Source organism: Cervus elaphus, chromosome 18 (genome assembly GCF_910594005.1).
Source record: "Cervus elaphus chromosome 18, mCerEla1.1, whole genome shotgun sequence".
NCBI classification, from domain to species: domain Eukaryota; kingdom Metazoa; phylum Chordata; class Mammalia; order Artiodactyla; family Cervidae; genus Cervus; species Cervus elaphus.
The window spans coordinates 24,484,588-24,499,076 of NC_057832.1; the positions used below are offsets into that span (position 1 = coordinate 24,484,588).

A 14,489-nucleotide genomic window follows, 5' to 3' on the forward strand; every position below is an offset into this window, starting at 1 on the left:
ACGACGGCTTTTAGAGAAAGGGGTAAGATTAATGGAAAAGATGATGGAGTGTAACTGAGGGGTGACAAGCGGTCCAGGTCAGACTCTTGGTGGAGGACCCCTCGGCTCGGGACTCGGTCCTCGAGTGGTAGCACCCCGAGCTCGCCACGAAAGCCACGCCCCTTTGGAAGGAGGACCGGCCCGTATCCCGCCTGCCGGTCCCTCGCGTGTTTCAGGAAGGTCCTCTTATTAGAACGGACCAAACCGGATGAAGGTCGTGCCCTCTTCCGCTTGTGTTCGGGTTACTTATATCCGGCTTGGAAAGGGAGGCAAGAGGGCGCTGACCTTCTGCGCAGGCGCGGCTTGAGGTCCACGCGCGGCGTTATGTCTGCGCTGCACGTCTCGCGTGTCCGGGCCTTGTATCGGCGCATTTTGCTGCTGCACCGGGTTCTGCCCCCAGACCTCAAAGACCTTGGCGACCAGTACGTGAAGGACGAATTTAGGAGGCACAAGACCGCTGGTTCTAAAGAGGCCGAGCGATTCCTGCAGGAATGGGAGGCAAGTAACTCTGGTTTTCATCGCCCCAGACCTTTGGGGTCCCTCAGAGGTGTCCCGGTTTGTAGTTAGGCGAGACCGCCTGACCTGGCTGGTCTCCCGGGCTCCACGCAAGCTCGGACGGAGCGGCAGCCTGTTCCGTTTGAATTGAACAGCGCAGAGCCGTTTAAACAATACCTCCCAAAGTTACAGCCCAAGCCGGTCTCTATATCCCACGGGTCCTTGCAGCAGCACATCCCATACACCAGCGCGTCAAATTCAGTCGACTTTTGCCTGTCGCTGGAGGGGTGAGAATGGAGGTTACAAAATTGCCTAAGTCACCGTCAGGTTTTTAAAGAGCTTCCCGTTTGGCAGCCCTTTGCCCCCTCCAGTGCCTTGTACTTAGCAAGCGCCTGTTGATCATAGTTTTCTCCTTACGAGTTTTCAGAATTTTAGAGGCTTGTTTCTGTAATCACCATTTAAAAAATCCCAGTGCTCTTTGTTGGATCTTAATATTCTCATATCATGACTGATAACAGAAATTGGAAAAGCCTGAGGTGTATTATTACAAGCGGTGGGCAAAAATGCTGGGCAGAGTTAAGTCAGGTGAAAGTTGGTTTCTTCCTAATCATATACTTCGTTTCACGTAGTCACGTTACTTTTTTAATTTGCAGCATTGCACTAGATCTTAAGCAGACAGAGGCATTAGCTCCTTTGATTTCCCTTCCCTTTTTTTTTTTTTTTTTGAGTGAAGTCAGAAGATATCAGAGTATATATTTTTAAATAACTTTATTTTTTTGCCATGCTGGGTCTTCGTTGCTGCGCGGGTGTTTCTGTAGTCGTGGCCAGCGAGGGCTGCTCTCTAGTTGCAGTGCGTGGGCTTGAGTGCCGCGCCTTCTCTTGTTGGGGCCTCGGGCTCCAGGCACGCGGGCTTGGTAGTTGCCCGCAGGTGGGCTCAGTTGTTCCGGCTCCTGGACTCCGGAGCGCAGGCCCAGTAGCTGTGGCCCACTGGGCTTAGCTGCTCCCTGGCATGTGGGATCTTACCTAGTCAGAGATTGAACCGTGTCTCCTGTATTAGCCGGCGGATTCTTTACCACTGAGCTCCCAGGGAAGCCCCCAGAGTATTTACAGTATTTCGTGGGGTTGGGAGCCATGCAGGATTACCCCCAGATACGATTTGCAAATAGCAAGAAAGGAGTGGAATTGACTATTAAAGGGACAGGTATTGGAAAGCAGGTAGGAGGTTGAAGAACCGAGTTAAACAATTTCTTACCCTAAAAAGTTGATGACTACAGAAACTACTGAAGGCTGTTTTTTTTTTTTTTCCAAACAAAATGCCAAAAGGGTGTACGTTAGGGTGAACACAGAACTTTTTAACTGAGTCGCACAATTTTTGGTTGTACAAGCCTCATTGATGCTTTCAAGAGGGACATTTAGGATGAGGGTGAAATGTAGAATTTGCCTAAAAATTATATGTATTAGATGTAATAAGGTCGCCTAGAGCCAGGGAAGTTGAATCTTTTTAAATGCAGACTGCTTTCTTTTAATATGGTAACTTGATGTTGAAGTCAGGAGAACTAGATTCAAATTAAAGTATTGGCATTTATTAAATGTTGTATTGCTTTTCCTAGTTTTATTATCTCATCTGCAGAATAACAACAGTATCTACAATATGCATATCTAAGTTAGGGCCTCCCAAGTGGCTCAGTGGTTTAAAAAAAAAAAACAAACAACCACCTGCCAGTGCAGGCAATGCATGAGAGATGAACTGGATACCTGGGTGGAGAAGATCCCCTAGAGGAGGAGATGGCCACCCGCTCCAGTATTCTTGCCTGGAGAATGCCGTGGACGGAGGAGCCTGGCAGGCTACAGTACTTTGCGTTGCAAAGACTGGGACCCGACTGAGCACACACTCAAACAGCTCTAAATTAGTGTGTGTAAATATAAGTGACATCTTTTAAGCCAGATCAGCTTGTGGCAGGACCAGGAGTTTAGCTCTATGTTGGGAAGAAATAAGGGCATTTTGGGAGGTCCTAAAGCATAAAAACTGGGAAACATTTTAGGGAAAGAATAGGAACCCAGAATACCAATAGGCTGAAAGTGAAAGTTGCTCAGAAGTGTGGGACTCTTTGTGACCCCACGAACTATACAGTCCGTGGAATTCTCCAGGCCAGTACACTGGAGTGGATAGCCTTTCCCTTCTCCAGCAGATCTTCCCAACCCAGGGATCGAACCAGGGTCTCCTGCATTGTAGGTGGATTTTTTTTTTTTTTTTAAAACCAACTGGGCTATCAGGGAAGCCCGATAATAGGCTAGAGACATTAATAAGAATAGACATTTTTAAAAAGCTAAAGTAAAAAAAAAAGCACTGCTGATCAACCCATTAGACTTGGTGTCAGGAATTCAGCTTTAAAAAAAAAATTATTCCAGTGCTGTGTGGCATTTGGTCTCTGGGATTCTTTCGCACACTTCTAAAATTACTTATGAACCGGAATTTGTTTTAAAGAGCAAAGTTGGGTGTGGGTACTACTGGGGAAGAGAAAGGGGAAGGATCAGGAATGCTAGGGGCGCTCAGTATTGGGAGGAGAGTTCTCTACTCCCTTCTCTGATCCCAGAAAACTGTTATAAATATTAGAGCGAGTTCAACTGGGCAAATTTCTGTTCACGGACCATTTGAGGGATGGTAAGAGGAAAGTATTTCATTTTATCTTAAGGATAAAAATGTAAATGCATATTTGTAAAGTAGTGAATTTATGTTAATTCCTTACCATAAAATAAAAAATGTTAAGTTCAGGAGAATATTTTGGGATTCTATGGAGAATGGTAACTGGTTAGTAAAATACCCATTGTAGTCTTACTCCCAAGTCTTTTAAGAGACAACTCTGCAAAGAGTGGAATTGGGGTTGGGTAGATCAGGTGGGTTTCTTATTATAGAACTTTAAAAATTCTACCTATGCTCACTTTTGAAGAATAGCTGATTTAGGTAATACTTCCCATTTTTCTTTCTGTGCTGACCCAGTTGCAGAGAGAACAACTTTTTACCACTTATTTTCCTGGAAATCACTGAACATTAAATAGCAAGTATGACATGTTTGTGTTAGAATGTGAGACATTTCTCAGGAAAGGCTTTGAAAAGTGTATTTAATTTTTCATTTTTTGGGCCCCACTTACTGCTTTCTTGCCAGTTTTCCGTTGTTTTCCTTAAGTAGCTGCTTTGTTCTGTGTCTTTGGGCAAGGTTTACGGTGAAAGTTTCTGGAAAAAGCAAAAATTCTTAAACATTCTTTAGTTATTGATCGCTTAGTGCGAGGCAGAGTGCTAGCATTGTTGGACACAAAAATGAATAATATATGTATTTCACTTTTATGGTATCCAAGTTTCAAGTTAATAGACGTTTACAGTACGGAAGGGTGTCTGTTAAAATGCTGTGGGACCAAAGAAGGAATGGAAGCTGAGGCCACATGAAATGTATGAGAGGACATTTGGGCAAGTCAGAGTTTTCTTGTCAAAAAAAAAGACCCTGGGAAAGTGGAAATAACATATGCAGAGGTATTGAGGTAAGAAACAGTATGACTTTTTCCAGGATCTGCAGTGATCAGAATTTAGTGTATTATAAGGGAGATGAGAAAGAGATTAAAGCTAAAGAGGTGACAAGAAACAGGATATTCTTCTAAGGATTTTAAGTCTTTATTTTGAGTCATTGAAAGATTGTAAGCAGTGGTGGCAAAAATGATTCAAATTATATTCTAGAAAGATCATTTCAACAGGAATAGAAAGGAATGATTGAAGAATTAAGCCAGATTGAAGGCAGGGAGAGCCTTTAGGAGAGATGTAGTAATACCAAATATGAGTTGGAAAAAAAAAGTTCGCTTGAGTTTTTCTGTAAGATTAAAAAAAAAGTTTTACAGAACTTTGTATAAACCTTAATATATATATAATACATATTAATGTAACTTATATATTTATATATAATATATTTATAAATATTAATTTATGCCAAATATTAATATTAATACAATATATTTAAATATGTAGTGTTTATATATTTATTTAAATAAGACAATTTATATTAATATAACTATAATATAAATGTTAATACAATATAATTTAATATATAATATTTATATATAAATATATATATAAGATATATATATATATGATATATATATAAAATGTAACTAACAACCCTAATATATTTATGTAACTGGACCAAGACAGGGCTGTTGAGGATGGAGAGTATGGATTTTTGTGTTACCTTGTTTACAGTAGACTAGAACTTGAGTTTGTGACCAATACAAGATTAGTTAGAGGGGAGGAAATAGAATGGATGACTCTTAAGTTTTGGAATATGATACCAATAACCAGAATAGGGGTGTATGTGTATACACCCCTATTGTATACAGAGGGGGCAGTGTCAGATGACTTCATTATTGTTCATTTTTGTGTTAAAAATTCTGATGGGACAGTCAGGTGAAGATGTTCTGAAATACATATTCCTCTGATACTCAGGTGACAGATTGTGACTGGAGATAGAGAATTAAAATTTATTATTTGTCATCAGTCGGTGGGCCAAGGATGTGAATGAAAGTGCCCAGACTGGGTGTAATGGGAAGGTGGTCAAACATAGACCACTAACCTTGAAGAGAATGAAGGTCGTAGTGTAGTGCTGGAATGTTCTCTGCTTCCCTTTTTCTGTATTCTCTTGTTCCTAGCTACTTCTGCAAAGCAGCGTACTGTTTCCTTTCCTGATGATGTTTAAGTCTTTAGGTTTGTATGATAGTCCTTATTATAATATTTGCTTTTTTTATTTTGTTGTACTCATTTCTGAGACAAGGAAATACTTCAGATTCATGTGATTGTCCATTGGTAACTCACATGAGATATCTTTTTCTTATTTATAACTTTAATTATCAGATTTAACAATGTATGATGAAGTTGCATATCATCTGTATTTAGAGTTTCTTTAACTTCATATAATTAGGGTTAGATGGGTATTTTGCAGTTTTTATAATTGTACAACTCTCTTACCTAATTTGAAAACCTCTTTCTTTTTTTTTTTTTTTTTTGCTTTTGAACATCCTGATTTGTACTTTGTATTTTAGTTTGTGGGAGAAAGGGGGTGAATTACCTCTGTTCAGTGGATGGATTATACATATGGGGAATCATCTTCCAAGTATGAGGCAGTCACCTGGGAGCCTCTTAGCCGCACTGTTTGCCGTGCGTGTTACCCTGCTTTTGTGATGGTTTACTGGATGATGATGGTTGGTTGAATGGTGATGTGTACACATGTGTTTTCAGCATTAAGCTTTACCATTTAAAAAATTTTAGCTGGGCTGTGGTTCTTAACTAATGGTTAAAAAAGGGTTAAAGGAGAGGATTTAAAACAGTATATCCTTGGAATATAATATGTTTCTGTTTTAAATTTCTGAAGCATTTGGAAGTTTTTAAGATAGTGTTTGTTTAGAGAAATACTTTTAATTGGTGGCATGAGATGTGTTGAAACAGTGCTTATCTTATAAAGTAGCTAAAGATGTTTTTAAAAAATAATAGTTTGATCAACATTGCATATATTATCGACTTTATACTATGTTACTGGAACACAGAGGTATGTCTTTTTATTTAAATGATTTTAAATGTATTTGAATTTATAGATTTAAAATAATGATAATAGCATGATAATGTTAATATGCTAGTGGTTATGGTTCTAAAACAAGTCTGTATGTGTGTGTAGAAGTGTGTGTATTTGTATACCACACAGGGTTAAGAATTTGAAAGTTTTGTGTAGAATTTAAAGATTTTGTATGCATAGTATTAATCTTACTGGTTTACTTATTTTATGACATAATTTTACAGTTGCTTAATAAGAGCAAATGCCTGAAATTTTACATAGGGAGAGTATTAGAATTGATTGAAAGGACTTCAGTAAACTTTTTTTTCAGTTAATGCACTTAAGCTTTTTTGCAAAACCGAAAATGTGGTTAAAAAAACTAAGTGTAGAAGGGCTTATAACAAGGACCAATATTCTTTTTTATTCCTTAATTTATCTCTTCTGGGGACAGTTTTCATTTTGGTGTCTTTTTTCAGTTTTCCAATATCTTGTGAATTTTCGTTATCTGTCCAAATTTATAAGTAAAGCAATAAACTAAGAACTCTGCATGTACTGAGGTATGTTGATTAGAAAATTAACATTTATTTCTTTATTCTTAGAAAGTTATTTTTTGAATTGCAGAGTCTCAGTGAGTCTCCCTTGCATTTGCTTCTGACTCTTCTTTACCTCCCTGGTGTTCACGTTCAGCTGATTCTAGCAGTTTGGCTTTATCCTCAGAGCTTTTCTGTTTTGAAGCTGTGACTGCTTTTATCAAGGCTATTTTATTAATTCCACTCCTCAACCTGCTTTCCATCTTGAGAAATTTATTGAACTCTGGCTTCTAATAGCTCCTTTCTTAGTTATTATGGATTGCTCCTTTAAAAGTGTCTTTGTTATCAGATCAGAGGAATTTTGGAAGGGTGAAGAAGTAAGAAATAAGCTTCTGTGATTTCTCTAGTCTGCCGTCTTGAATTGGGGATTCTTAGATTTTTCATTTTAAAGAGGAAGAAACTAAGGCTCGTAGAAGTAAAATGACTTGCGTGGTATAACACAACTAGTTGCAATGAAAAAACCTTGTGCTTTTATCTCATGATAATCAGTTACTTTTGAAATGTTTCCAAAAAACTATTAAACTTTCATTTAATAAATGATTACATATTTTTTTTCTTTGAATTTTTCTTACTACAATTTACTTGTATATTTGGTTTGTTTTCCATTTTGGGTATTTTTCTTAAGGGACAGGGAAGCTTTTTAAAATCATATTTCTATCAAATACACCTCTAGCTTAATAGGGAAATGTTTAGGTGTTGTGTAGGTAATAATTTAATGTTTATTAACCCAAGATGCTAATTGGGACACATTTCTCTCTCAAAGGTTGTTTCCATTAACAAAATGAGAATGGAAGCTACTGCAGTGTAACTAGTGTGGTGCTAGTCAGACAGATGTGTCCTGTGTGATTTTTGGAAAGTTTCTTTGGGTCTCAGCTGTCTTAGTAGGGGAAGTAATATTTTACCCTTGAGGTTAAGGATGGATCGAGAAGTTCTCTTTTCCCTAGGCTATGATTATATTAGGAGATGAGTTAAAACTGTATCAAATGTCTTAACCTACTTTACACCTTTCATTGGCACCACTGATTTTTCTCTTTAATCTTTTCTTTTAGTTTCAGGGCTTTGTATTACTATAGTGATAGAATGGATAATAAAAATGAAACATATATTTTTTGTCTTTGTAATAGTTACCATTAACATAAAATTAATACTTCCTGAATTTAAAAAAATAATAAAAAAGCAAATGAAATATATTTGGGATTAATGTGATAGATGATTGATAGCATTAGTATAAGAAGAGCTTAGCTTGGATTAGGAAAACACTAGTAGCTTTAATAAAGGAATGGGCAAAAGGAACTCTAATTAAAGAGGTCGTTGTGATTTATTTACAAATTTAACTGCTGTGCTTAATGTATATGGTAATAGTGAAAACTTTAAAGCGGCGTAGATGTCCAGTGATGGGAGAAGACTGAAATTATAACATAGCCATATGGTGGATGGAGCTCTTAGCAATGGTGCTTCAGAAGAATTAATGCTGTAGAAAACTGCTCATGATACAATTAAACATAAACAGTGTTTATCTTTGGGTGATAGGATTAAGGATAATTACAATTTTCTTCCTTGTATCTCAAAATTCCAGATCATGTGCTACTTTAGTAATTATAGGAAAGCCAATAAATGTGATTTTTTAAAAACTGCAGTTGAATATGCTCAGTATTTCTGTTTCAGATTATATCACGAAGCACAGGCAATCACATTTAGTGAGTCAACCAGCATGTTATAAATATATTTTGTAATTTTACCCTTTAAATTATTTAGGTTAAACTTAGACTTTTTCATGTTTAATGAATCTCAGTGATATATTTTATATTTCTTGTTGAGCTTTGTAAAATTAAAGCAATCTAATTGTGTAGACTTTGAGTATTGTAAATAGCCACTGAAATAAGACAAGAGAAGAAATAAAAGGCATCCAGATTGAAAAGGAAAAAATAAAACTGCCTTTATTTACAGGTGATATAATTATGTAGACAATTTGATGTAATCTGCAAAGAATCTTCTGGAATTTAGTAAGTCAGTTTAGCAATGTTGTATGATACATGACTAATATATAAGAATTAACTGTACTTTTTTATACTAGCAGTGAAAACTTGGAAAATAAAATTTTAAAATACAGTTTACCTAAAACTATGAAATACGAAAAATAAAAAATTAAAAAAAAAAAAGAAATACGAAGGGAAACTTCAGATAAAGGATGTACAAACCTGTACACTGAAAACTATAAACTGTTGCTGGAAAAGAATAAATGTGTGTGGATTAAAAATTAACCTTTAGTTATTACTCTTTTTTCCCTAACCACTAGAAGATATATTAAGAATTTAGAACCTTGAGAGCTGTAAATTGAGATTAGAAAAGAGTCAGCAGGGCTATCTACCTCGTATAGTTTTATAGGTGTTTTTTGTTTGTTTGTTTGTTTTAGGTGTTTTTAAGCAATGTGAAGAATCTTCTCTTGTTAATTTCTTAGAGATCATGTTTAAATAGTGATAATTCTCCAATAACTTAATTTGATCAAAATTGTTACTTAATAACTTTGAAATCCATTTTAATTTTTTACCTTTTCTTTTTCTAACTATTGTAGAAGGTTGCATGAAGGCTGACAGTGAATTAAACTGGCAGAGGAGGTTGGTTAACTGTTGGTTTGTCTTCTGGCAGGTCAGACAGGGGATGAAAGGTGGCTTGGAAGCCAGTAGGCTTAGGATGGTGATTCTAGGGTGGTGATTTGTGCCACCTGGGATTGTCAGCATAAACCCTGCTAATTTTGTAGATTTGGAATTGGACTTTTATCAGTATTCCCAGAGATGATAACATATTCACACTAACTTCAGTTCAGTTCATTTCAGTCGCTCAGTTGTGTTTGACCCTTTGTGACCCCATGGACTGCAGCATGTCCGGCCTCCCTGTCCATTACCAACTCCCGGAGTTTACTCAAGCTCTTGTCAATTGAGTTGGTGAAGTCATTCAACCATCTCATCCTCTGTCCCTTCTCCTCTTGCCTTCAGTCTTTCCCAGTATCAGGGTCTTTTCCAATGAGTCAGTTTTTCACATCAGGGGGCCAAAGTATTGGAGTTTCAGCTTCAGCATCAGTCCTTCCAATGAATATTCGGGACTTACTTCCTTTAGGATTGACTGGTTGGATCTCCTTGCAGTCCAAGAGACTCTCAAGAGTCTTCTCCAACACCACAGTTAAAAAGCATCAATTCTTTGGTGCTCAGCTTTCTTTATAGTCCAACTTCCACATCCATACATGACTACTGGAAAAACCATAGCTTTGGCTAGACAGACTTTGTTGGCAAAGTAATGTCTCTGCTTTTTAATATGCTGTCTAGGTTGGTCATAACTTATCTTCCAAGGAGCAAGTGTCTTAATTTCATGGCTGCAGTCACCATCTGCGCTAATTTTGGAGCCCAAAAAACTAAAGTCTGTCACTGTTTCCCCATCTATTTGCCATGAAGTAATGGGACCAGATGTCATGATCTTAGTTTTCTGAATGTTGAGTTTTAAGCCAACTTTCTCATTCTCCTCTTTCACTTTTATCAAGAGGCTCTTTAGTTTCTCTCCGCTTTCTGCCATAAGGGTGGTGTCATCTGCATATCTGAGGTTATTGATATTTCTTTCGGCAATCTTGATTCCAGCTTGTGCTTCATTCAGCCCAGTGTTTCTCATGATGTACTCTGCATATAAGTTAAATAAGCAGGGTGACAATATACAGCCTTGATGTACTCCTTTCCTGATTTGGAACCAGTCTATTGTTCCATGTCCAGTTCTAGCTGTTGCTTCCTGACTTGCATACAGATTTCTCAGGAAGCAGGTCAGGTGCTCTGGTATTCCCATCTTTTTCAGAATTTTCCACAGTTTATTGTGATCCACACAGCCAAAGACTTTGGCATAGCCAATAAAGCAGAAGTAGATGTTTTTCTGGAACTCTCTTGCTTTCTCTACAATCCAGCAGATGTTGGCAATTTGATCTCTGGTTCCTCTGCCTTTGCTAAATCCAGCTTGAACATCTGGAAGTTCATGGTTCATGTACTATTGAAGCCTGGCTCAGAGAATTTTTAGCATTACTTTGCTAGAGTGTGAGATGAGTGCAGTTGTGTGGTGGTTTGAGCATTCTTTGTGATTGCCTTTCTTTGGGATTGGAATGAAAAGTGACCATTTCCAGTCCTGTGGCCACTGCTGAGTTTTTCCAATTTGCTGGCATATTGAGTGCAGCACTGTCACAGCATCATCTTTCAGGATGTGAAATAGCTCAACTGGAATTCTATCACCTCCACTAGCTTTGTTCATAGTGATGCTTCGTAAGGCCCACTTGACTTCACATTCCAGGATGTCTGGCTCTAGGTAAGTGATCACACCATCGTGACTATCTGGGTTTTGAAGATCTTTTTTTGTACACTTCTGTGTATTCTTGCCATCTCCTCTTAATCTCTTCTGCTTCTGTTAGGTCCATACCATTTCTGTCCTTTATCACACTAACTAAATTTATATAATACTGAACTATATGGTAGAATGCTGATTTCTCTGGGTAGGGGAATGGGGCTGGTGAAGCCCAGGAGTCAGAATATTTGTATTTAGATCTGGGGACACTGCTTTCAGAGGTGCCTCAGAATTTAGAATTTTTAGATTTTAGAAAGGTAAGGAGTGTGATTAGATTGTAAGAAACAGTCCAGTGGGATCTGGAGTGGCACCCTATAATCAAGTACATTCATACTTCTGAAGCAGAGCTTTCGACTTTTCATATTAAGTGGAGTAAATAAAAGCTGCATGGCCATTTAGGTCAGGGTTTGCCACCAGATGAGTTCTAAAAAGAGCTTTTGTTCTTTGAAACTTCTTTGACTTCAGAATTGCGAGTCAGAGATGGTGGACCTCTGTTAAGCTTTCTGGGAAACTGAATTAGTGTTTAGAAGTTTGCCTGGTAAACATGGAATTAAAATAATGGGAAGCAAGTTGGCATGAGAGATTGCTCACCAGGCCTCACTGTGCTCGTAGTAGAAAACATCCATTTAGTTTACAGGGGAAAACATCGTGGGTCAGCCTGTGTCACTACTCTTCTCCTGGACGCTGCAGAACACAGATTTAGGAAGTTTGCACCCTCTTGTTACTTTATTTTAAGCACCTTTTTCTTGTCAAAGCATTATTATTATTGTGTGTTAATAGATTCAGCTACCTGATTTGTCTTCTGGGCCTCAGAGAACTCAGGTATTTCCCATTGCATGTTGATTTAATTAGCTCAGAACCCAAGGGAGGATCATGTTTATCTTATTTACAAGTCTTTGGTCTTCTTTAGTCCTGAATCAGTAGAACTTGAAGCATTTCTAAATGAAGTTGAATTTTGACTTCCAAGGTTTCAAGCACTAAAATATTTTTGCTCTATCTGAATAGATTTTAAACATGTACACGGTCTTTTTTTTTCCTTCAAAAAAATTATAAACTTAAACATACAAAAAAGTAGACTGTTGTTTGCTGTATGGTTAAGTTGCAAAGGATTCTGGACTTTGCTTTCGTGACGCTTTGGTGAAGATGAAGCTGTCCACAGTTTGTTTAAAACTATCCCATTGAATGAAAAAAATCATGGACTTCTCATAGGAACTTCTCCCTTTTCAAACTAAGACTGGCAGCTTATCACATGACAAAAAGATGCATGTATATACATGTTTATACATGTATGTAAATATAAACCACTGCAGCGACGGCAGCACACAGCAGCAGCGGGTGCGGCTCACGGCGCATGCCCAGAGCGCTGACCCTCCCAGAGGCACCTTGTCACTGCCCCACACTCCCCTCCCCTTACTTATTCTGTAAGGTACACATATGTGCAATTGATGATGCAGGATTTCTAGCCAGTAACCATATTTAACACCGTTCAAAAACACCATGAGGCTTCCCAGGGCACTAGTGGTGAAGAGCTCACCTGCCAATGCAGGAGACAGCAGAGACCCGATTCATTCCCTGGGTCGGGAAGAGCCCCTGGAGGAGGGCATGGCACCCCACTCCAGTATTCTTGCCTTGCCTGGAGAGTCCCACGGACAGGGGAGCCTGGCGGGCTGCAGTCCACAGGGTTGCAGAGAGTTGAACAAAACTTGGGTAACTTAGCACACATGCAAAAATGCCACAAACATTTAAATGCCTTTTAAAGCTAATATAAGCAAGATGCACAGAGTGAGCAAAACTTCTTATTTTAAAATGTTTGGAAATATGTACAATTTTGATATAGTTTCAGGGTGTTCATAACACCCTTGCCTACTTCATGTAAACTACTTAAAATTTCCATTGCACTTTGAGAAACTGCAATAGGATCATAATCTAATTCAATCTAATGCAGGTGGAGCCATCTCAAAGAGGTTTGTCATGGTGTTTTCCCTGCTCTGGAATTCATGTGGCATTAAGATACTCAATTTTATTTCTCTATCCTTTTTCCCAACCCTCTCCTTTATGTCCTCCTCTTCATTGTCCTTTTTTTCAGGCAACAGCTGTCTCTTTTGCACCATCAGATTTTGCTCAGTTGGCTAAATCTTTCTCCTTTTTCTTATTCCTCGTCCGGCCTCACTACCTTAGCATTGGAAGACTGCTCTTTTGCTGTCCACTTACTCCGTGTCTGTCTGGTCTTCAGTGGAGGTGCGGGGTTCGTGGACTTGGCCTCAGGGTGGAGCATTGAACAGGGACTACACCCGGTAGTTGGCCTCTTGGGAGCATTAGGAGTCCTTCCTGCTTCCTTCAGTTGTTCCAAAATGCTCCATTTCTAGAGCATCAAATTTGGATCTCCTTTTCCCAGGCCTTGTCTTCTGTATCTCAGAGCACTTAGAACACTGCAAAAGCGAAACAACAGCTGCAGTGCTGATGGGATCCCTGGATTCTTCTTCCTCTTGTGCCTCTGGCTTGCCTGCACAGTGAAGGCAGGAAAGCCCCTTTGCTCTTTGGCTTTTAGGTTACCTTTAGCCGTATTGACTCACTGTTTGCTGGCCTCTGGATGAAACTTTAAGGAAGAATTGGGTAGTTTCTTGATGATTAGGATAGTCATGCACATATGCATTTAAAAACTATAGTAAATACACCTTTCTGTGCCATTTTAAGCTGTTGTATTTGCTCTTTTTGTGTCCCAGGCTAGATTAGTCAAGCAATTGAGACAAAGTTTGTAATAATAACATATTGGAAGCTTGATACTTTTGTAACTACTTTTATACTATGAGTACATTTCTGAAAAGTTGTTTATAAGTTGATTTTTAAAAATTTTAACTGTATTTTAAGTATACTGGCAGATTAACTATTTAAAGAAATTCTTTTGTTAATCCTTTTGTAAAATGAATAATCAGCCCATAATTTCTTTCTCTGTGTAAACCTGCATTTGCATACATCAAATTTGTTTTAAATAGGGTATGTCTACAAATGTCAAGACATGTGTCTAAAAAGAAGAAAATTTAATTTCTGTTTGATGTGAAGAACAAAATTCAGATTTGGCACTTTTGATAAGTGAGACATACCAGATTATTTTAGTTCTTTTCTTTTCAACTAAATGCTATCAAAATATGCTCTACACCTTTAATTAAGAGGTGGCAAGAAGTTCATATATCAAGATTGAACTGCAGTATATTTTTAAACTATATTTTCTTAAATGGTAATAGGGCTAGTGTAAAGTTATATAAAGTTTAAAAAGTTATTTAGTAGTTTTATCTTTTCTTAAAGCATAATTGGAATCTCACATCTTAATGATTCTTTTCCTTTAAAAATTTTGCTTTGTCTTAGTTATAGAAGTAGATGTATTTGTTGCTTTTAATTATGTTTGTTAGCTTTA

The 14,489-nt window shown here is 37.8% G+C and overlaps 1 protein-coding gene across 1 annotated transcript in view; it reads left to right on the top strand.

Moving 5' to 3' along the window:
• Positions 1-285: 285 nt before the first annotated feature.
• SDHAF3 (succinate dehydrogenase complex assembly factor 3) overlaps positions 286-14,489 on the top strand; it is an 86,212-nt gene continuing 72,008 nt past the window's right edge. The window contains exon 1 of the mRNA XM_043872298.1: positions 286-537. Within this exon, the coding sequence (XP_043728233.1) occupies positions 364-537 (174 nt within the window). The 5' untranslated portion in view covers positions 286-363. The remainder of the gene's footprint in view (positions 538-14,489) is intronic.